Source organism: Beauveria bassiana (genome assembly GCF_000280675.1).
Source record: "Beauveria bassiana ARSEF 2860 unplaced genomic scaffold BBA_S00002, whole genome shotgun sequence".
Classification (NCBI taxonomy): domain Eukaryota; kingdom Fungi; phylum Ascomycota; class Sordariomycetes; order Hypocreales; family Cordycipitaceae; genus Beauveria; species Beauveria bassiana.
Window position 1 is genome coordinate 1,535,891 of NW_007930837.1, and position 22,579 is coordinate 1,558,469.

General features: G+C 52.0%; 10 protein-coding genes across 10 annotated transcripts; 7 read left to right on the top strand and 3 right to left on the bottom strand.

Annotated features, from left to right (window-relative positions):
- Nucleotides 1-4: 4 nt before the first annotated feature.
- On the bottom strand, nucleotides 5-788 carry BBA_01107 (Rer1 family protein; the record flags this gene model as incomplete). Its single annotated transcript, XM_008596204.1, has 4 exons — nucleotides 5-90; nucleotides 152-451; nucleotides 518-635; nucleotides 720-788. The coding sequence occupies 4 exons, from the start codon at nucleotides 786-788 to the stop codon at nucleotides 5-7; spliced, it is 573 nt and encodes a 190-aa protein (XP_008594426.1).
- A 752-nt stretch (nucleotides 789-1,540) lies between these two features.
- BBA_01108 (Ankyrin repeat-containing protein) lies at nucleotides 1,541-2,281 on the bottom strand (the record flags this gene model as incomplete). Its single annotated transcript, XM_008596205.1, has 1 exon — nucleotides 1,541-2,281. One exon carries the CDS (start codon nucleotides 2,279-2,281, stop codon nucleotides 1,541-1,543), a length of 741 nt encoding a protein of 246 aa, XP_008594427.1.
- An 875-nt stretch (nucleotides 2,282-3,156) lies between these two features.
- Nucleotides 3,157-4,089, top strand: BBA_01109 (enoyl-CoA hydratase/isomerase; the record flags this gene model as incomplete). Its single annotated transcript, XM_008596206.1, has 2 exons — nucleotides 3,157-3,295; nucleotides 3,359-4,089. 2 exons carry the CDS (start codon nucleotides 3,157-3,159, stop codon nucleotides 4,087-4,089), a joined length of 870 nt encoding a protein of 289 aa, XP_008594428.1.
- Nucleotides 4,090-4,887: 798 nt separating this feature from the next.
- On the top strand, nucleotides 4,888-7,374 carry BBA_01110 (RING finger domain-containing protein; the record flags this gene model as incomplete). The annotated part of the gene is made up of 1 exon (XM_008596207.1): nucleotides 4,888-7,374. The coding sequence occupies one exon, from the start codon at nucleotides 4,888-4,890 to the stop codon at nucleotides 7,372-7,374; it is 2,487 nt and encodes an 828-aa protein (XP_008594429.1).
- Nucleotides 7,375-7,719: 345 nt separating this feature from the next.
- Nucleotides 7,720-8,926, top strand: BBA_01111 (Cysteine synthase; the record flags this gene model as incomplete). Its single annotated transcript, XM_008596208.1, has 2 exons — nucleotides 7,720-7,834; nucleotides 7,929-8,926. The coding sequence occupies 2 exons, from the start codon at nucleotides 7,720-7,722 to the stop codon at nucleotides 8,924-8,926; spliced, it is 1,113 nt and encodes a 370-aa protein (XP_008594430.1).
- Nucleotides 8,927-9,041: 115 nt separating this feature from the next.
- Nucleotides 9,042-10,007, bottom strand: BBA_01112 (uncharacterized protein; the record flags this gene model as incomplete). The annotated part of the gene is made up of 1 exon (XM_008596209.1): nucleotides 9,042-10,007. One exon carries the CDS (start codon nucleotides 10,005-10,007, stop codon nucleotides 9,042-9,044), a length of 966 nt encoding a protein of 321 aa, XP_008594431.1.
- A 511-nt stretch (nucleotides 10,008-10,518) lies between these two features.
- BBA_01113 (ribosomal protein L19) lies at nucleotides 10,519-11,247 on the top strand (the record flags this gene model as incomplete). The annotated part of the gene is made up of 2 exons (XM_008596210.1): nucleotides 10,519-10,669; nucleotides 10,730-11,247. 2 exons carry the CDS (start codon nucleotides 10,519-10,521, stop codon nucleotides 11,245-11,247), a joined length of 669 nt encoding a protein of 222 aa, XP_008594432.1.
- A 934-nt stretch (nucleotides 11,248-12,181) lies between these two features.
- On the top strand, nucleotides 12,182-14,326 carry BBA_01114 (alpha-actinin; the record flags this gene model as incomplete). Its single annotated transcript, XM_008596211.1, has 4 exons — nucleotides 12,182-12,240; nucleotides 12,297-12,363; nucleotides 12,417-13,396; nucleotides 13,447-14,326. The coding sequence occupies 4 exons, from the start codon at nucleotides 12,182-12,184 to the stop codon at nucleotides 14,324-14,326; spliced, it is 1,986 nt and encodes a 661-aa protein (XP_008594433.1).
- A 1,151-nt stretch (nucleotides 14,327-15,477) lies between these two features.
- Nucleotides 15,478-16,685, top strand: BBA_01115 (epoxide hydrolase 1; the record flags this gene model as incomplete). Its single annotated transcript, XM_008596212.1, has 3 exons — nucleotides 15,478-15,876; nucleotides 15,928-16,032; nucleotides 16,167-16,685. 3 exons carry the CDS (start codon nucleotides 15,478-15,480, stop codon nucleotides 16,683-16,685), a joined length of 1,023 nt encoding a protein of 340 aa, XP_008594434.1.
- A 549-nt stretch (nucleotides 16,686-17,234) lies between these two features.
- BBA_01116 (D-lactate dehydrogenase 2) lies at nucleotides 17,235-19,074 on the top strand (the record flags this gene model as incomplete). The annotated part of the gene is made up of 2 exons (XM_008596213.1): nucleotides 17,235-18,845; nucleotides 19,042-19,074. The coding sequence occupies 2 exons, from the start codon at nucleotides 17,235-17,237 to the stop codon at nucleotides 19,072-19,074; spliced, it is 1,644 nt and encodes a 547-aa protein (XP_008594435.1).
- Nucleotides 19,075-22,579: the final 3,505 nt, after the last annotated feature.

Sequence of the window (22,579 nt, forward strand, 5' to 3'; positions counted from 1 at the left end):
GCATTCAGGAGCTCTCTTTGGCGTAGGTGCGCTTGCCGACAGTGAAAGGAACATATCGGTACTTGATCATGTGTTGAATTTGCTTGCGCACTAGAGAAGGGATTAGCGGTTGTCAAGGTGCGGCGCACAGTCAGGAAATTCTTGTACTTACTGGTTAAGACAAAGAGGATCATCCAATACATGACGAGGATAGGCCAGAAGACGGGAATATTGAAGATTTCGAACCATGTGCAAATGAAGGAGATGGTCACGGCGCGAGTGGCCCAGTACCAGAACTTGAACTCTGGCAGGCGACGGATGAACGGTCTAAACTCCTCGTCGCTCTTGGTGGGAAGGCTGCCGACATTGCCATCCTCCATGTCGTTTTCAAGATCATCGTTGGAGGGGTCGAACTTGGGCTGGAGGAAAGCGAGAAACAGGTTGAGCAGGTAGATCCCGAGCGCATATGCGACTGAAGTAGGATCAATGTTAGTTTCACCCGCAGAAACAGTGTGTGATTACTGGGCGCTGCGCGTACCAATATACCATCCTTGTGCGACAAAGATGCGGATGAAGAAGAGGATGAGGGTAACGCCGGTACCGATCCAGCGGTTCATGACGTAGGGCGTGGACTGATCAAGAAGGGCTTGATATTGCTGCTAGATATTAGCAAGGGGTCTCAAAGACGTTGCAGTGCGCATCGTGCGCATCGCGAACGTGAGGGGGGCAACTGGACGGACTCTCTGAAGCTTGGTGGTGTGGACGGTAACGGCCGCAAAGGGCGTCGACTCGGGCTCGGGAGCATCCATGACTGTTGTTATTCGAGGTGAACGAGTGTGTATGGTTCGATGCTGCGATAAGATAATGCGACAGTAACCGATCCGAGGCCTGGTTGACGAGAGAGGAGCAAGTCTGCCTTTGGCAATCGAGAGAGAGAAAAACAGATGTGGCTTGTTCTTGGGCTGGTTGCCACAGAAGCTTCGCCACTGTAGAAGGGGTTCGTCTCGCGCGTTTGTGGCCTCCTTTACTGGGCGCCGTGGGGCAGCTTTCTCTTTTTTTCGCTGGCAGACTTGCGCCAGTACATTCTCGACACGTAGGGCAACTTTGACCAATCAGCGGTCGGCTCTCTCCCATTCGACACTGCCCCTTTGGCGGGTAGGGATCCACAGTGGAAAGGGGGAACTCTGATGGGCCATCACCCGCTCAAACCGCTGTAACTTGTAAGTAGCCCCTGTCGGCGGGAGGCTATCGCTCACTGTAGCGCTCTTGAAGTAGCAAGTCCGATCCGATCTTCGGTCATTACCATCTCTCCGTATTATTACTCTGTTAATACAGGGCAATCCTTGTCTTGGTGACTGTGATCAAGTCTGCAATAACCTTATAACTCTCCTCTCCCTTTCTTATTGAAAATGCAATCTACAGAAAGTCGTTAACAGCAGCAGCCCAACCAAAGCATACTACTATTATATTCTACTCATCAATCATAAAATAGTTCGTTTTTGTTGGCTACCAGCATGTTTGCAACTACCCTTATAGACCACACACAGCTTTATCCGCCGTCTCAGGAACCGGTCAAGTTGACCTTGCCTATCGCTCCCAGACTCTCCAACCACTTTATCAGATCCTCGGCCTTTTGATTCCTGGCTTCGCATAATGCTGTATCTTCTCCCCAGGGAGGGACAAAGTTGATATCTGCACCTTGGCTGTGGATAAACTGTGCTGTCTCAAGTTGACTGCCATGGCAAGCGTTCCAAAACGCACAGTTGGCGTCTTGCTCGCTTGGCCTCGAAACCCCAGCAAACATTGCCTTGACTCTATCCAAGAGTCCCAGTGTAGCGGCATCTTGCAGCGTCACATCCGCCCCTCGCTCGACCAGCCGGTGGGCGCACTTGAGCTGCAAAAAGGCCCTTGCATCAGCCAGAGGAGTGTCGTCAATAATACCGCCTCCAGCATTGATATCGGCTCCAGCATCCAGCAGTATATCCATGACTTCGAGATCATCGCAGCTAGCCGTCCAGTGGAGTGGCGTTTCGGAATGGAGCTTCCCAATGTAGGGTGCGTTGAGCTGGCAGCCGGCCTCAATTAGTATCTTGGCCATCGCGGTATTGTTAGGGAAGTGGCCAGGCCAATCTGTTAGTAGATGTAGAAGCGTTCGTGCGTCGTCGGGAGAGCCAATGTAGGCTGACACAAGTTCGTTTCGCTCAGACAACTGGGCTTCTAAGCTCTTAATGTCCCCAGTTTGGATCGCTTTTGTGACTGCAATAGCTCGCGTGTCCCCGACGGGAATAAATGTCGGACTCATTCTGAAAGTGACCAGGCTTTGAATCTAATTTTGCACGCGTACATCTCGATTCGGTTTCGTGTTTTACTGCAAGCTCCGATGTTGAGTTCAGAGAAGCCACTTGTAAAAGTTGACCACCACAAGAGTATGGGGCCCCGCATATGGCTGCCTAGCAGCGCCAAAACGGACTCAGAACAAGTCGCTATGGTTCTTCCTATGTGTGTGTGACTTTTCAGATTGATCAAGCATGAATACTGGAAACATAAGTAATTCACTGAAGACCCTGCATGGGCCATTCTCATGGCGCCTCTATGGCTCAAGGAATGCCAGTTAGAGAAAAGGACATCCCACAGCAATGACGATTGTCAGATGACAATTGTCAAATCAAACAATGAAGATTTCAAACATATACTCTTCTCGTTTCTTCCCTCTCCTCCCACACAATTTGCATTCAGCGCGCGTCGCGGCTCGTCTTACCAGCGACGCACATGTGACGAGGGGGACTAATAAGTGGCAAGCACTGTCCTCGACGACAAAACCTCGATTAGCTTCGTATGGCGGCGAGTATGTTTCTTGACGAAATGCAATTGGAAATGAACTCATGCTTCGAGAATCATGGTTTATTTATTTCATTATGCCAGGCACAGCAACTCTATGCCTTGGTCGCTGCCATATCTTCCCCGGCCTGTTCCGGACTAAAGACCCAGCCTAACAAAGCCGACGCTATCCAGCTGCCGTTGCCGAATCGCAAACAATCGCATCCCCGCGCCCGCCCGCTGTTCAACATCATCCATCACAGTGCTTCTTAAACCGACGGGACCTGCCTTGACACGGTTTATCCATCGAAATTATTGTGCAAACATTCAATTGAAATTTCAAGTTTCGTTTCGCCCATCATGAACGCTTTCCGCTGCTTGCGACCTGTCGCCCGGGTTCCTTTCCAAGCTTCGACGCTGCCTCGCATCGCCCGCTGCTACAGCTCCAAGACCTACGAATACATCCAAACTTCCACCCCCAAGCCTGGCGTTGGCCAAGGTGAGCACCTGCAATTTTCCTGGCAGAGAAAGCTTTGGCCTTGGATACTGCTAATCCGAGTAGTCACTCTTAACCGTCCCAAGGCTCTCAATGCCCTGTGCACTCCGCTCATTACCGAGCTTAACGAAGCTCTCAACGAATTCAATGCCTCGCACGAAACCAATGTCATTGTCTTGACTGGCTCCGAAAAAGCCTTTGCCGCCGGTGCCGACATCAAGGAGATGGCTCCCCTCACCTTCTCCGAAGCCTACACCAAGTCCTTCATCGAGTCCTGGTCCCTGTTGACCACCCAGATCAAGAAGCCCATCATTGCTGCCGTCTCTGGCCATGCCCTTGGTGGCGGCTGCGAGCTTGCCATGATGTGCGACCTCATCTACTGCACCGAAAAGGCCAACTTTGGCCAGCCGGAGGTTAAGCTCGGTACCATTCCCGGCGGCGGCGGCAGCCAGCGTCTAACCCGCGCCATTGGCAAGGCCAAGGCCATGGAGCTGATCCTCACCGGCCGCTCATTCTCCGGTGCTGACGCCGAGCGATGGGGCGTTGCTGCTCGCACGTTCCCTACCTACGAGGCTCTGATGGAGGAGACGCTGAAGCTCGCCGAGACCATTGCTGGGTATTCCAAGGTTGCTGTCCAGGCTTGCAAGGAAGTTGTCAACAAGAGCCAGGATCTTCCTCTTCGCGATGGTGTTGAGTTCGAGCGACGAGTCTTCCACAGCCTGTTTGGCAGCCAAGATCAGAAGATTGGCATGAAGGCCTTTGCCGAGAAGAAGAAGGCTGAGTGGTCGCACTCTTAAATCAAAATGTACCACTAGCACCATGTAGATTCGAATTGGGCCGCATCAGCTTGTCATCTGCCGCATGCATAGCCTCCACACTGTAGAGATCCTGTGACCCGCACGCGACATGTGAGCTCGAACATGGAGGTGACGCTGTAGTGGCAATCCGAGATCAGGCAGAGATCGCATAAACGCTTGAGAACCTCAGCACCGCATTTGCTTTCTGGCGCTTCCTCGTCACCTAGTTAGCGCCAAGCTCGAGTCTGTCTATTCGTATTTTTTCAACGCGTGGATACAATTTGTTCGTCAAAGGCTGCATAAATCCAAGGCCCACCCCCGCCACCGTCAGGCCAGCGGGCCTTGACACACAGCACCGCCAAAGTTTACTGTGCCACCAACGAACGCTGTTTGTTTTTCTGGAATATTCGTGTCTGTGGTCAGGAAGAGGAATTTATGCAGTGATTCCAGGCAAGGTCATGCATGAATGGATCTTCGAAGACCAAGCGTCGACCTGGCTGGGGAGCTTACGTGCTCGGTGAGATTTCCCAACTGTACCCCGCCTGTACAGTCGACCTCTTGCTCATCCTTTCCTCATCATAGATTTGCACGGAGCTCCTGTACCAACCCTTGACGCTTCTTGACTGCCTGCATACCTTCTGCGGCGCGTGTTTAAAGGAGTGGTTTAGCTTTCAAAAGGAAAAAGTAGATCGCGCACCGAGCCCACCAGCTCCAGATGCCGTGCTCTTTACCTGCCCGTCTTGTCGGGCGGCAGTTCGCGATACTAAGCACAACGCCACAGTGGTCACGCTTTTGGACATGTACATAGCGGCGAAGCCCAACAAGGCACGAAATCCTGAAGACAAGGAGGAAATGAACCAAAAGTACCAGCCAGGAGACCAAGTCATCCCTCATGTCACCACACGTGAGCGCACCGCAGAGGAGCGCCGCGCAGAGGAGGAAGACAGACGTCTGGTAGATGAGGTGCGTGAGATGAGTCTTCGAGAGGCAGAGGGCGGTGTGCCATCAGTGCCGCCACGAAGACGTCGCGGAAGCAGGGTCGCCGAGGAGCGCATCTCTAGTCGCCGTGCAAGAGACGACGGTCGCGCTCGCAGGGGAACGAACCAGCTTGGCCTGCTCAACGACGGGCATCGCCGGCGACGAAGCGAATCTCAGCAGCGCCAAGTCGGACACCAGTCCTCACTCAGGTCCCTCATTAGCAGTGCAGACTTGAGCGAGCGCGATATCGAGAGAGAAATTGAGGAATTTGCGCGGCAAATACAGGAGGAAGGTCTACTTGACGGACTCGACTTGGACAATATTGATCTCACTCGCGATGATGAGCTCAGTCGTCGCATCACCGAGGCATATCGAAGGCGACAGAGAGGCCGCGCTACAGCTCAGCCTACTCGCCGGGACAGCCCAACAACCCGCAATGAGGCTAATGCTAGTACACGGAATGGAGATAGTCGTCTAGATCCTCGCCCTCGTCCACTCGAAATCCACAGTCCGTCACGAAGTCGCGAGGGCTCCAGCTCGCGACCGGCCACTGGCAGCTCTAGCACTGAAGAACGGGACAGGCGCCCGCCAAGGAGCCTCGAAGTCCGAGATCCTCAGATTCGACCGCGGCGCCGGACAGCTAGCGATAGCCGTGCAGCTACTTTGCCGGTCGTCCCAACTGAGCTCCCGGTTCGGCCTGCTGCCCGCTCTCAGACCGACTTGACGCTCCCGAATGAGCGGACGGCATCTTCCACCCTCCGACCAAACACGTCCGGAGTCAGAAGCTCCAGTGTTCCTTCCGCACCGGCGGAACTTCCGGCTTCAAATGCTACAACCGGCTCGTCGTTTGCCAGTCGGTTGGGCCGACCATCAACGACACCAAATGACCCCCCGCGCGCTGCTCCAGATCAACCGCGTGCTTCTACAGATCGATCGCGCGCTTCTACAGATCGACCGCGCGCTTCCAGTGCCAGTAGACCAAATAGAGCGGCCGAGCTATCCATTGTCCACTCTGCAGCTACCACTCCGGCCGCGACTAGTCCGGTTCCATCTGGTCACCGGAGAACTATGTCGCAGTTGTACCCCGAGCCGTCCATCACTTGTATGAGATGCAACAAGACGCATATCGAATATGAAATACACTATAATTGCGGCATCTGTGCAGGCGGTCACTGGTCCATGTGTTCAGATTGCTACCGATCCGGCAAGGGCTGTCAGTACTGGTTTGGCTTTGGGCACGGCGGCTGGAACAAATGGCGCAGGCGTCGCCAGCAGCGTGGTGACGACTCCATGGCTCCTCCGCACATACTGACACCCAGTAGATACCAGCCGCCACCGTCAACACCTGGCGGTGCTGATGGTCGCAAGACACTGACGATGGATGACCCGCAGCTGAGGCTCGAGAGCGGAACATTTTGCGCCAAGTGCCAAGTATGGGCAAACGATTGCTACTGGCGATGCGATATCTGCAATGACGGAGAATGGGGCTACTGTAATAACTGTGTCAACCAAGGTCGCTCCTGTACACACCCGCTACTGCCTCTCAGTCATGAGATACCGCAGCCACACAGCCCCTTGCCTGGCCGCCCAACAGCGGCGAGGATTGTCACAGAGAGCCAAGCCCGGAGTATCAGTCCCTTTAAACCGCTTTCCTTTGCAACAACTTGCGATATTTGCCGCACTACCATCACACCATCTGATATTCGTTATCACTGTTATAGCTGCACGAGCTCTCTAGTCGAGAACGCAGCACCTGGCGACTATGACATTTGCTCGCCGTGCTACGCAGATTTGGTGAACAGTGGCCGGGTTAGTGCGGAAAATGGCCACTCTGGGTGGCGACGATGCCTCAAGGGCCACCGGATGGTGGTCATTGGATTTGCGCCCGGCGAGGTTGGGCACTGGCGATTTATTGAACGCGACCTAGTGGGAGGCCGCAAGCTTCGAGTCGAACCGGTTGCAGACGATAGTCAGCCGGATACACCATCCCAGAAGTGGTCGTGGAAACAAGAGGATCAAAAGCTGGAAAGGCTGGTAACGCAAGAGGTGTCGGCCGCAGCACCGAACAGCGATGATTCCGCCACTTACACGACGCTGTTCCCACCAGACGGCGGCGTTGGCCTACGTGTCTCTGCAAAGTGGGCATGGTTTCCTAGAGAAGAAGCCGACGATGAACTGCTATTCCCACGCGGTGCAGAGATTCGTGAAGTGGAGGATGTAAATGGGGATTGGTACTTTGGCGTTTACATGGGTGCCAAGGGTCTGTTTCCTTCAGGCTATGGTCGAGTTGAAGGTGATGCTTCGTAGAAATGTTGGCGGCATTTCTCTATATGCACCTGCGAATATCTAGAAATTTAGTTGCGAGTTCGATAGAAGTATCAAACATGCAGACTCCACTTGTCAAAGATCAAAAGGTTCGGCTCAAGAGAAGCCCAGATCTTTACACTTCGGTTGTGCAGGGTACCCTCGCGACGAGCCGAAATGACGTGATTGAAGCGGCCGCTTGTGCGCCCCACAATCGGCATGTCGGCGGTTCATTGAAGCACCCTGCGACATTCAGCTCGTAGCTTAGAAATCCCTTGTTATTTTAATCTTTGCAAATTCACATCAATTGGAGGCCAGGCTCAGTCTGCACCACGAAACGCGGGCATCATGTTCCGCATTACTGCCAGACGCCTAGCTGCTGCCGTAGCTGCAGCAGCCGAGCCGTCAGCACATACACTCAAGGTCTCGCAGGCCCAAGGCGTGGCCAACGGCCTGACCGCTGGTAAGTCAACTCAACGGAAGCAATCGCCGAGCGGAGACGGCCTTTCAAATCTGAGAATTAGCTCTAACATACTTTTTTTCCTCTCCGACAATAGCCATTGGCAACACGCCCCTCATCCGCCTGAACAGGCTCTCCGAGGAGACGGGATGCGACATCCTAGGCAAGGCCGAGTTTATGAACCCCGGCGGCTCGATCAAGGACCGCGCGGCGCTGTACGTGGTTAAAGACGCCGAGGAGCGCGGGCTCCTGCGCGCCGGCGGCACCGTGGTCGAGGGCACGGCGGGCAACACGGGCATCGGGCTGGCGCACGTGTGCCGCTCGCGCGGCTACCGCCTCGTCATCTACATGCCCAACACGCAGTCGCAGGGCAAGATTGACCTGCTGCGGCTGCTGGGCGCCGAGGTGCACCCCGTGCCGGCCGTCGCCTTTGAGAATCCGGAAAACTACAACCACCAGGCGCGCCGCCACGCCGAGCGCCTCGACAACGCCGTCTGGACCAACCAGTTCGACAACACGGCCAACCGCCGCGCGCACATTGAGACGACCGGCCCCGAGATTTGGGCGCAGACCGCTGGCGCCGTCGACGCCTTCACCTGCGCTACCGGGACCGCCGGCACGCTCGCCGGCGTTACCCGCTATCTCAAGGACGTGTCGGGCGGCCGCGTCCGCAGCTTCCTGGCCGACCCCCCCGGCAGCGTCCTGCACTCGTACATTGCGTCCGGCGGGAAGCTAAACGAGCGCAGCGGCTCCAGCATCACAGAGGGCATCGGCCAGGGCCGCGTCACCGACAATCTGCAGCCCGACATTGACCTGCTTGACGGGTCCATGACCATTTCGGACGAGAAGAGCATCGAGATGGTGTACCGCTGCCTCGACGAGGAGGGCCTGTATCTGGGCGCCAGCTCGGCGCTCAATGTTGTCGCGGCCAAGGAGGTTGCGGAGAAGCTGGGCAAGGGCCACAAGGTCGTCACTGTCCTGTGCGACGGCGCCTACCGATATGCCGATAGACTCTTCTCGCGCAAGTGGCTTACGGAGAAGAAGCTCATTGGCGCTATTCCCAAGCACCTAGAAAAATACATTGTTCTTGCTTGAGCATCTAGAATCATAGAGGTAATAAAAGTGTAATCTATGCAAAGCTTTTTGTGTGTTGATACATTGTACAATGAGACTCTATTTTACAAGTTTGATGAGTCTTGCTTTTGACCAATCAAGCCTCCACAGCTCCAGCAGTATCTGCCGCTTCCAACGAAATTGCTGGCCAAGACGGCGCGACGCCTGTGATTTTCTCAAAAACTTCAGCCCAGCGTTCGTCGCGGCGCTTAGCTATCGTAGCATGTTGTCCGAGATGATTCCCCAGGGCACTCTCAACAGCGTCAAGTCCTTGAGCCTCGGTCGGTGCCAGTTCGCGGGCCAGAGAGATGGCCTTCATGTTCTGAGCGATGACACTGACAAATGCGGAGCCGTTCAAATTCTTCTTCAAACCCGTCTTCTTCTTCACAACATCGGGGTTCAGGACCGCGAATTCAGAGATAGCATCGAGATTCCCGAGGTCGACGTCCTTCCACAGCGTCTTGACGAGTTCAATCTCGTCCTTTAGCAGAGTCAGCTCAGAAGTAGCATCCTCTCCTGCGGCCTGCTTCGCGGAGACAGCCGAGGCCCGCGTGAACAAAACGAGGCCACGCGCCAGCCGCGATGCGTGAACCTTGTTATCTGCGAATACGTCTTTGTGCATCGCCTGGTCAGGGCTATGTAGCAGGTCGAGAGTCACCTCCATCCATCTTACGGCTTGTGCAGTGCCAGCGTGACCACCGTGAACAATCTTGTTATTGATGGCGGCCAGGAGTCGCACAACCATCTCGTGGGTCTGCAGTCTCATCCCAGTCTTTTCTCCCTGTTTTGCGCACTCAATCACCGTGTAGATGTTGCCCGTCTTCTCAGCGCGGCGGACAATCTTACCCCAGTGCTGATTATGGAGCTTCACGCCAGCCTTCTTGTATCCTGCAAGCAAGGCGCCCAAGTTGGCCCAGTCCTCTGGTGTCTCCATCAAGTTTATGACTTGGTTGAAGCTCTTTTTTGAGTTCGGGATATCCTTGCTGCGATCGATGGAGGAAAATCTGTGCTCGATACCGTCGATTTCGATAATGATGGGGTTGGATTGCAGATGCGCTCGCATATTGGGGTTGAAGACAATTCTTCGCTGCTTCGGAGGTAGATAGGCTGGGAATATGGTTTTTTCTTGGATAGTCTTCAACACTTGGTTCAAATCGGCGTTCTCGGTCTCGACAAAAGTCGCTCGAACTCCTGCAGCTCCTGATTAGCTTCGGAGGCTCTAACTTTGCGACGGTTGAGTTCCTACCACGAGGATTCGTTGTGGTAAATTGCCTAACACACGAAGCGCTCTGTCTCGCTGAAGGCCCATTGGCACGGCCCAAGACCCTGAGGGTCGAAATAAGCGACCGGTTGGACATTTTGTCGTGGTTTTGAAAGTTGCTCTGATCAGCCGTCAGTTCATCAAAAAGCTGGTGCTTGCGGCGACGCGAGACCCAATTCGGGGTGGGTCGGAGAAATGCGCGGACCGGGCCAATCACAAAGAGCGCTGGGCTAGGCTTTTGCTGTGCATTCGGTTTGTAGACTGGCATCATTCTCTGCACCGAATCTAGCAAGACATCACGAATACAGCGACCATGAATTTCGCCGCTGTTGGGCGCCCTTTGGGTTGCCTGAAAACCGCATTGAGGCAAATGAGGCAACAGCGGGAATGGCAGAGGTCGCTTGCTACAGCTGCTGTGCCCAAGACCCCTAACAGCACCAAGTTTATCCTCACAGACCGACAGCGTACGATTTTCCCCTTGCCAGCTTTTCCAATTGCTGTGTAATGATCTAACAGAGTCTCAGGCTCCCGTGAGGAAAGACTCGCACGATTTCAGATTTATCCTGAATTGCCGACCGTTCGAACCAACTTCAAGGACCCTATGCCGGCGCTGCGCCAGGCGCAAATCACAAAGCTGGATCCCACCGGCGCGAGAACTCGTCTGTTCGCAAAAGACCAGGCCGATGCTGCTAAGCCGGGTGATGTGCTGATGGTCAGCACCAAGGCTGGAGAGCCCTTCTCGGGCTACTTGATCGAAATCCGCCGGCGCGGCGCGGACACTGCCATTCTGCTGCGTGGTCAATTGATGAAGACGAGCGTCGAATCGTGGTTCAAAGTGTACAGCCCCACAGTCACAGCTATCAATATCATCTGGAGAAGGCCGAAGAGAGCAAGGAGAGCTAGGCTCACATACATGCGCAAGCCAGAGCACGACAAGGGCAGCGTTGATCACCTGGTTGCGGCATGGAGGAAGGAGCGCTCTACTCTTCGCGCCAAGTCCGGTTCCGGTGGTGTTAGACAACAAAAAGCCAAAAGCAAATAGAATCGTTCTGGCGAGGCTCGGGCGGGGGAAGAGTGTAGGGTGTTTTGAGGGGGTCGCCCTATGCCCTGTATCATGTACCAATATACCATCACATTATGTATACCTGGCCGCGTTGCGGGAATGGCTGCTCAAGTTGTAAAACGAATGGAGACGTATGGTCATCTCTACGTCCGTAGTCAGAGTAATAAATATAGCGAAGCTGTACGGGCTGAGATGGTGTCGCCGGCAGTGATGATGATGATGACGACGACAGCGACAGCAAAAGATCCTACGTTGTGCCATGAACAAGCAAAAAACCACCGAAATGATCGGATTCAGACACGACGATCTGATGAAGAATGAATGTATCGGCCGAATCTTATTGTTGTTATTGTGTAAAACCCCCCTGGTAGCGGTGCCCAAGCGCGCTGGGCCGCCGTGCTCATGCCAGAAATCGCCTAGCGACGCTCAAAAACTGGGAACCACACCAGCGGCAGCCCAGCAACCTAGGCCCTGATGTACAGCCACAGGGGCCTTTGTTTACTTACGCCGCTCTGCCCACCCGATACAAGCTGCCAAAAAGGTCACTTACCCCACGCCGACGCTTGTCCAGCGTCACCATTGACGGACTCGCGCCTTTCCGAGTCTCTGACGACAAATCTTTCCAGACGGACAAGTGACGGCCGGCTGACTTTTGAAGGCTACCTAGCCAGACACAAGACGCATTTATCCTGCAGCTGCTCACTACCACCCAAACCCAGCGTCACCTCACACTGCTCCGAAGCTGCCCTACACCGACATACTGCCAGTGCACCCTGCATGCCTGAAGCGGGTCAGGCCTGTCTTTTGAATTTCCGAACAAGCTTTGTGTAATGCTAAGCTACCATTGCATACTCCGAATACAAACGATTGAGCAAGGTGTCAGTTGGTGTCGAGCTACACACTGCAAACAAAGATGGCGTTCGCCGACCAACAAAGATGGATTACTGTCCAACAAAAGACGTTTACAAAATGGTACGAAGATCTCTGGGAAGTCAGATTGGGATGCCGCTGATATACGCGTGAGATAGGCTCAACGCGAAACTGATACAACGGGATTTGGAGGTCAAAGATATTGTTCAGGATATGTCGGACGGAGTATGTCTGCCCCGCACTTGACTCTCGTTGTTCTACTAACAAATGGTCATAAGGTCCTGCTCATTCATCTGCTCGAATGTCTTTCGAATGAATCATTGGGCCGTTACGCCTCAAAACCGAAACTGCGAGTACAGAAATTCGAAAATGCGAACCTTGCCCTAGACTTCATCCGGTCCCGGGGCGTTCAGATGACGAATATTGGCGCCGAGGATATTGTGGACGGCAACCGGAAAATTGTGCTCGGTTTGATATGGACGCTGATTCTGCGTTTCACCATCAGTGATATCAACCAGGAGGGTATGTCGGCCAAGGAGGGTTTGCTGCTTTGGTGCCAGCGCAAGACGGCATGCTACGATGAGGTAGAAGTCCGCGACTTCAGCGCCAGCTGGAATGATGGTCTTGCATTTTGCGCCTTGCTCGATATCCATAGACCTGATCTTATCGACTTCGACTCCCTGGACAAATTGGACCACAAGGGTAACATGCAGCTTGCGTTTGATCTGGCATCAGAAGAGATTGGTATTCCCAAGCTTCTCGACGTTGAAGACGTAGCAGATGTTGCCAAACCCGACGAGAGAAGTCTGATGACGTATATTGCGTACTGGTTCCACGCCTTCTCGCAAATGGAAAAGGTTGAGAACGCTGGTCGACGAGTTGAGAAATTTGTCAACAGCATGCAAGGCGTCTGGGAGATGCAAAGTACCTATGAGAAGCGTATCGCTGAGCTTCTTAAAAATATCAACGCGCAGAGAGATGAATGGTCGCAGTCCACCTTTGAAGGTACCTATGCCGACGCAAAGGCGCAGGCTGCCGATTTCTCCAAGTACAAGCGTGGCCAAAAGCGAGACTGGGTAGCAGAGAAGAGCGATTTGGCAACTTTGCTGGGAAATATCAAGACAAAACTAGGAACATACCGTCTTCGGCCATATGAGCCGCCCGCTCATTTGAGTCTGAACAAACTCGAGGATGACTGGACAAGTCTATCCCAGAAGGAAATGGGCCGCGCGCAATTGATCAACGAAACCATCCGAGAGTGAGCCACTAATGGAACCAACGCGCGACATATCCACTGACTGTCTACAGTATCAAAAACGCTCTTCGCAAATCATTTGCCGACAAGGCCAACGACTTTGCCATGGCACTCAAGACCATGCAAATGGCCATCTCTGGCCTCGATGGCGATCTAGAAGATCAATTGCATCATGTCAGAAAGCTGAGTAGTAACTTGGCACCTCTCGACAGATATCTCGAGACCATTTTGGATGTAGAGACCAAGTGTATCGAGGCCAACATCGAAGAGAATGACTTTACCACCTATTCATACGACGAGCTTGCATACGAACTCACCTTGGTAAAATCATCTGTTCAGAAGAAACTCGCATTTTTGGAGAATCAGATGGTGGCGCGGAACATGACAAACCTGACGCCCATTCAACTCGAAGAATTTGAAAGCGTATTCCGACATTTCGATCGTGACGACTCCAATGCGCTACAGGGACTAGAGTTCAGCGCTGCCTTGGCATCTTTGGGCCTGGTCTTCTCAGAGGATGAGATGCATGATTACTTCTGGGAGACTTCAGGTGGCAAAGATGAGGTGACTTTTGAGCAGTTTATTCGTTTCATGGTGGACGTGACGGAAGATCAAAATACTGCTGAGCAGGTATTTCAGTCGTTCCGCGAAGTCGCAGATGGGAAGCCCTATGTTACAGAGATGGACCTCCGACACAGCCTTGTTCCGGATGAAGTCATTGAGCAGCTCAACGGAATCATGCCGTTACATACGGGACCGGATATGTCTGCTGATCGGGGCATGCCGCAATACGATTACATTGCGTTTATGGAGAAGATGCTCAACAACCAAAAAGAAAGTGATCAGGTTCCCAGCGGTGTACTGCAGGACAGGACAAACGTGGGGGAATCCGGCCCTCGCAAAGATGGCAAGGCGAACGGTCGGCAGATTTGATGGCATAGGACCACTGACTGTGGCTGGCTCCAAAGCAGCGGGCATTTTACACTCTAATCATAGTTATCGAACGGATATTGTTATGCGCGTTTAGTTATGGTGTTGTGGTGGTGCACAAGACATGGCTATATCATATTATTACATATATCATTTTCCAACCCGAGAATCTAACTAGTAATTGGCCAAATAGCTGGCTGTATCTTATTAAACTCTGTCAAAATCGAAATTTTTTACGTGATTAATGGTTGGCGTGGATCGCGTACTGGGCACAATTACAGGCCACCTGGAACGATATCTTGCATGTGGCACGGTGCGCTAACTTCGGGTTCGACGGTTGAGATGACAATGATTACTCCCCACATTGAAGCATTAAGACCTCAGAATTGCCTTGCACCAGGTTGTGTATTTTGATGAGTCCAACAGGCGATTGTCACTGTCTAGAGCACCGGGCTCGGAGCTCAATGGCCCGCCCGTGCCTGGTTACACATAGCCTGTCCCAGATCCGCTAAGTTAACCTGTCCTAGTTTGATTCTACCAATATCTTTTTCCTAATAGTAAGGCTTCTACTAGAATACTAAGTAAGTCTATATATATTTATAATTAGTAAAGTATTATTTATTATTAATAATTCTTTTTTTTATAAGTTCTTTTTATAAAAGGGGTTTTATTTTATAGTTATTAAAATAAATATGATTCTAATTAAAAAATTATTAAATTGAATAGTTACAATATAGTATATAAAGATAACTAACTAAGTCACGTAATCTAAGCCCACCTAAAAATAAGCAGGTGTGCTATCTATTATTCCTACGTAACGACTGTGACTATAATGACATTCAGGTGATTTTACCTCTTCTCTGTTCACAGCGTGAAGCATCGATTGATTGTCGGTTATCACTTATTGGCCTCTGTAGAATCTGGCGGGATAGCGTTGAGGCGGCGATTTGTCATCGCCGTCGTGAGATGCCTATTTTGGATGGAGCTCCCCGCATTTGGGACTGCATGTTGGTTCCATTTCTGGCAATTCCGTGCATCAAAAGAACCAGCGGCAGTCTCTACGCCGAACGCTGTGTGGGGTTTCGAGTCTCTCTCCATAGTTTCGAATTTTCCTAAATATATACAGATATATGTATATTTTTAAAGCCTCGCCAATGTCTTCTTCTATCCGCCCTTTCAAGCTCTCCATAGCCCAATTCACTCTCGACGACTTGCAAACCCGTCTTGGTCTAACCCGCTGGCCGGACAAGGAGATTGTCACGGACTGGTCCCAGGGCGTCCCGCTCGCGGTAATTCAAGAGCTGTGCGAGTACTGGAAGACAGAGTACGACTGGAGACGATGCGAAGGGCTACTCAACTCGTACCCTCAGTTTACAACAACCATTGACGGAGTTGAATTCTATTTTCTGCACGTTCGGTCAAGGCACCAAGACGCTCTTCCCCTTGTGCTTACGCATGGTTGGCCCGGCTCAATCCTGGAGTTTAGACATGTAATCGACCAGCTCGTCGACCCCGAATCCCACGGCCGCCGCCAGGAAGATGCGTTTCACCTCGTCATCCCGGCACTCCCGGGCTACGCCTTTTCCGGGAAGCCGGCGGAGTAGAAATGGAACTACGACCGCACCGCAGCCGCGTGGATAGAGCTGATGCGGCGCCTGGGCTACGAGGACAGCGGATGGGTAGCCCAAGGCGGCGACTGGGGAGCCCACGTCGTCGCGAGCCTGGGCCATCAAGCACCAAAGGGTTTGAGGAGCGTTCATTTCAACTCAATCTACTTTGAGCCCAAGGCAAGTTGTGCTCTCATCCAAACCTCTGAAAGGATGTACGCTAACCTCCTCTGCAGAAGGAAAGTCAAATTCCAATCCACGATACAAAGGCCGAGAATCGGGCCATGCATCTAGACGAGCGCCGGGATGCTGGGTTTCGCGGCTACTCTCTGCAGCAGTCAACGAGGCCGCAGACGATTGGGTATGGGCTCGCAGACTCGCCGGTCGCGCAGGCGGCCTGGATCTACGAAAAATACAGAGACTGGTCGGACCACGGCGGCAACGTGGAGGCGGTGCTCGCAAAGGACGAGATGCTTGATACCATTATGCTGTACTTGCTCTCCAACTCGGGCACGTCGTCTGCGCGCTACTACTGGGAGAATCAGCTTGACACCACTGCGTGGCCGATAGACGTACCAGTCGGCGTGAGTTGCTTTGGCGGCGACAACAGCTACGCACCAAGGGAATGGTGTGAGAGGTACTACAAAAATATCGTGTACTGGAGCGAGACGGCCCGGGGCGGCCACTTTGCAGCGTGGGAGGTGCCAGACATGTTTGTGTCTGAAGTGCGCGCGTGGAAGAGGAGAATCAAATAACGAGGCTTAAAACGTGCCCCAATAATCAAGGGGTTTTAGCTGATATAATACATAGTAGGAACCTTTTTACTAGAGCGTATCATATTAGGGTTAATACTTGCCCTCCTAGAAAGAAGATTCTATAGCATAACCTTGAAGAAGATTTTAGCCGATATCTTTTATAAATAAAGAAAAATAATTATTAACTTCTAATTCTTTTTTTTATAATTTTTTTTTTGAGATTATAAAGCCTAAATATAATTTATAATATAATTCCATATTAATATTATATAATCGTTCTTCTTAAGAATTAAAGAATAATTTATAGAGATCTTTTTTTATTATAATGAACCTTACTAATAAGGAAGTATTAGCAGAATTTAACTAGTATAGGTTAACTTAGTGGATCTAGAACAGTTTACCTCTGACCTCGTCCGGCGTCCATGCCGACCCGCTATAAACGCAGCGAGATTTCCCGTCGTCAAACGCAGGCATTCGGCAGGCCAACAAGGTCCTCTGCGCTGACGCAAATCTTCACCGGAGCCAATTCTATATTCTCAGAGCCTCAGGATGGTTACTCGCACACGGCTTATCCGAGCGCTGCAGCGGCAGAGTCGTCCGCGTGCTGCGTTCGGTGCCTCACTACCGAGAGCTGCCGTCCTTCCAGCCGCAACTCGCTGCTTCGCGACGTCGCATCCCAGGTTGATTGCGCCTACGCCCGTCTACAATATCGCCAAATTGACGTCAGAAACGTACCCCGAGATCAAGCGCGACGCAAAATTCACCCAATTGACCGAGGAGCATGTCGCATACTTTCGCGAGCTGCTGGGCGGCGAGTCGGCAATCATCGACGGCGTGAGCAAGGATGCCCAGGACGATATACTCATGTTCAATGAGGACTGGATGCACAAATATCGCGGACAGGCGCGACTTGTCGTCAAGCCCAAGTCGACCGAAGAAGTCAGCAAAATTCTCAAATACTGCAACGACAACTTGCTGGCCGTCGTGCCGCAAGGCGGAAACACAGGGCTCGTCGGCGGCTCCGTACCTGTTTTTGACGAAGTTGTGATTAGCATGGCGCGTATGAACGAGATTGAATCGTTTGACCAAGTAAGTGGCTCTTTGGTTCTTGGAGCCGGCTGCGTCCTCGAAGTGGCCGACCAGTATCTCGCAGAGCGTGGCTACATCTTCCCTCTGGATCTCGGCGCCAAGGGCTCTTGCCATGTCGGTGGCAACGTCGCCACAAACGCTGGCGGTTTGCGTCTGCTCCGCTATGGTAGCTTGCACGGTAGCGTCCTCGGTATGGAGGCTGTGCTGCCTGATGGAACCATCATGGACGACCTGTGCACTTTGCGCAAGAACAACACGGGCTACGACTTGAAGCAGCTCTTTATCGGTGCCGAGGGTACGATTGGCATTATTACGAAGCTGTGCATTCAGTGCCCCCAGCGATCGCCCGCCGTCAACGTGGCCTTTTTGGGCATCGAGTCCTACGAGAAGGCGCAACAGGCCTTTCGCGAGGCGAAAGGCCAGCTCTCGGAGATTCTTTCGGCATTCGAGCTGATGGATGGACTGAGTCAAGAGCTTGTGCATCGAGCCAAGGGGGAGACAATGCCGCTAGAAGGTAGCTTCCCATTTTACTGCCTCATTGAGACCAGCGGATCCAATAGCGAGCACGACTATGAGAAGCTCGAGAAGTTTCTCGAAGACGTCATGGGTAAGGAGGTAGTAGCGGACGGCGTGGTGGCTCAGGACGCGACTCAGATCAAGTCACTGTGGGCGTGGCGAGAGAGTGTCCCCGAAGTCAGCGCTCACTGGGGCGGCGTCTACAAATACGATGTGTCCATTCCGCTTGCCGACATGTACAGCATCGTGCCCGACGTAAATGAGCGCCTGGCAGAGGCCGGACTGCTAGGCGACTCTGACGAGTATCCTGTTCTCGGCTGCGTCGGGTACGGTCACATGGGCGATTCCAACTTGCATCTCAACGTCGTGGTCCGACGGTATGATAAGGCTGTGGAAAGAGTTTTGGAGCCGTATGTATACGAGTGGATCGAAAAGCGCAAAGGAAGCATCAGTGCGGAGCACGGTCTGGGATTGGCCAAGAAGAATTATATTCAGTACTCGCGAAACGAGACAATGATTGGCTTGATGAAGCAAATTAAGCAATTATACGACCCGGTAAGTCAAAACTTTGATTTCGCTTCCTCCTCTCGGACGTGTTTCATCAGCCCTATACGCCCCTATCCACCCATGTCGCGGAACATTATAGCTGTCTGACCACTTTTTGTGGGTGTTTGCCGTGACGCGCAATCTTGGTAAAGTATAATTCAACGGAAGAAAAATAGCTAACAATTGCCTTTTGTGGCTCGTCTAGAACGGCATCATGAACCCGTACAAGTACCTGTGATTGTAGCTGGAGGAGGATGAGGCGAAAAAAAAAGGCCCGAATACCCGGATGTAGGAAGGCCGATTGCGCGGAAAGGCGGCGAGGGGGAAATGGAGGTAAGAAACTTGTAAATTCAAGATACTAAGTATGAATCGTATAGAGCATGAAAGATTGTACGAAGTGGTTGCCTGGTTGCCTCGAGGGGTATGCATGCGCCCTGGTGGGAGCGCCGGGGGCCTTGTTGGATGGGGGCCGAAAACAAGGCTTATAGTGGAACAAGCTTTCTTTAGCTGCGATTATAGCAAGAATGATTAGTTAGTTGCAGACAGGCTTACACGGTGACACACCAGATGACTGAAGGGTCAAATTTATAGATGGCATGTGGGAAGTAGGTGATATGATGATCAAGACGCGGTCGTAGTCGGGTTACTGAATAACAGTTCAAGGCAGAATTACATGCCAGAGAAAATTAATACTATTTACTCTAGCTCCTCATTTCCATAGTTTATGTCCGAGTTTCTCCTGCCATTGCCACAGATCTAGTCATCAACCAGAAACCATTTCTGCCAACCATGCACACAAAACGGTGAAAGAGTCACACTCGACCGTATGACGACGCACGAGAGCGTTACATTCACAGGGCTTGGACCGCCGCCTTGGACAACTGGCGCGAGGGTGCACGTACTAGAGTCTGGCAGTGCATTCAGCATTAATTTAGGGCGGGCAGTGTTGCAGTTGCATGGTGGATGCCTGGGCTTGTCGGCTACTGCAGACTGTCATTTGCTGGGCGAGGGGCGAATGCTGCATTAGGAAAAGCACCGACTGAGAGCATATCGCATCGACGGTTCTATTACAGATTACGGTGCGTGCCGGGAAAACTTTTTGACAAGCGTGTTTTTGCAATCTTGAATTCAAATGCATTTACTAATCCGTGTCAAGACGCCTTTTAGACGCAAGCCGCCATGGCTTGGATGGTTCTTCTCAGCCTACACGACGGAAACAAGCACACCACAAGGAAGCGAGACGCTATTTCCCATTTTTACGTCTACATGATGGTAATCTGAATGAACAATGAAGGGCCGTCGGCTCTAGAGCTGCCTCGCATGTAGTAGTGTCTTGATGTCGAGTATACGCAGACTGTACACCCATTGGGAACAGCGAGCACAGTCTCTCGAGGACTCATTATAGCGAAAATTGAAAAACAGAAAAAAAAAAAGTATGGAATCAAGAGTCCGACGGAACTCGCTCCGACAGGCTTCACCTGGGACCCTTGCCTTTGAGTCTGCCTCGTCGGCAATAGTTTTGCTAGGCAAGGCTGATCGACTCGTCAACAACATGGGCCGAGACCAAAAAAAAAAAAGGTTAAAAGAAAAAAAGGGAAAAAAAAAATAAAATAAAAAATAAAAACGGGTTACGATGGGGGTACGGTATTAATTATTAGTGCGACTAGGTGAGAATAAGAGATTCCTTGTCTTTTGGCATCCAAGGCCTCTGATTGACGGGCAAGCTGCAGGAAGGCTACCGCGCTAAGCCGGCATTCATCTTGGTGGCTTGGCCAATTGAAGGCGGCCATCCAGCCTCGTCCGACGAGGCTTTCAGGGAAGCTGAAGCCCTTCTCCGCCGCGCAGCCCCAAGCGAAATTTCTGAGCCAGTCAAATTTGGTAGGGTAGAAAAAAGAAGTTTATCAACTATAACTAATCCAAGGGGGGCCCTTCCTCTGTAGGTATGCTCTAATAGTTGGGAATCCACAAGCCGCGCAAGTCTGCTCATTTTGCGCCCTGAAACATGGTACGATCATGACAAAAAGAGATGTGTCTTTCTGACGCGGCATTTCCCACTATGTTAATGAAGTTAAAATGGTGGTTGCCTTTTTTTATTTTCGCTCACGGGACGTTGGTTCGCGCCCCGAACCGCCTTTCCGCTCCGACACCCGGAAGCCCGGGGAGCTCGAGGTTGATTTCTAATGTAAGCTGCGTTAAGCAGTCAGTCAAACGCACAGCATGACATATTTTTTTTTAGAAAAAAAAATAATCCTAATAAAAGGTAGGTGTCAGCACGACATCTGGAGAAAAAAAAAAGACCGATCTACGGAGAAGATGACAAGCCTGCCTGGCCCAGGCGGTGGTGATCCCCGGCACTCGGTGAGATCCGCATTTTTTTTTCTATCGGAGTTTTGCCTGACAGACAAGGGTTGGTCTTGGGACTCGGACGGCGACCCCTGGGGCGTGGCGTTTTGCACTAGTTATACCAGTAAGGAAGAGAATAAGGGACCGTTGATGAGACGAACAAGAGGACCAGTGGCAGCCAGGGATCTCCTGAGCGACACGCGGCTGACAGAAAAAAAAAAAAAAAAAATCCGTTGGCCAGAAATGGTACTTGGTCCGGGCTACGAGAACAGCCCGCTGGGGGGGGGGGAGAGCCTGGTCCAGCCATTCTGCAAGTGCCGGTTATGAGATCTGATCGTTGGGTCTGGTCCGTGACGGGATTTGGAATGCCCGAGGGCGGGTAATCAGAGAATCCAACGAGTCACGATTTTAAAGTTGTGGTTCGTACTTTGCTCGTTTTTTTTTGTGTGTGTATTATTGTATTATAGAAGGGAATTTCATATCCTGGATGCGCATCGACTTGGTTGTTACGCAGCCTGATATGGGCAAAACACGCTAATATCACAAGTGAATGCCAAACTAACCAACTAACTATCCATAGTTGTTTTTACTGATGATCTAATGCATGTCTCACAGAAAAACTAGCCTTACCTCGAGCATCTTAGTAAACGAGCGTTGTAGAAGCAGCAGGCTGAGAGAAGTGACTGGCGGCCCCAGCCTTTTTCAACCTTTTGAAACCACGCCATCGCGTGGTGAACAAATCAAAAGGCTGTTTAAAAGAGCACATCACATACCTAGTCAGAAAGGGAAGAAGCGACAAACCACCAAAAAAACCACTTCAAGGTAACCCCCTAATAAGGGCCCTTAGTTGAGAAGGGGCCCGTCGTCTTGCGCCCAGCAGCCAAGAAAGACATGGCTCGTGTAATTCTTAAAACTGGAGCGCTAAAAGGCTTAGCACACCCCACTGAAGATTCAGAGACAAGCCATCCAACGGCTGCCATTCGTCCCAAGGTGAGCAGGGTAATGGTGGTACCTGTCGCCCGACAGAAGGGGGGGCTGCCTCCTCCCCTCCCCACTAGGCCCTTCCGCCGGAGCCAAGGCGTCGTTGCCTCTTGCTTCTAGTTCATAACTAAATCGTTGGACAAAAAGCTCGAAAGGCTAGCTAGGTAGTTCTCTCTCGCGTTAAAAAAGCCCAGATATGCAGTCATATACACCATCCTCGTCTAGGTCCGCCGCAGCGGGCTTGTGAAACGGCTTGCATGCCACCTTGCCTTAAACTACCTATGCAGTTGCTTTTTCGGCCACCCTCCGCCTTTTCTTCCCTTCGTCCTGTCCTTCTGGAAGTCTTGTTAGCAGGCTTCAGCTGGCACGTCCTCCCCCTCCCCTCCCTCCCCTCCCCCTACCCTCCCTCCTCCGTCCGT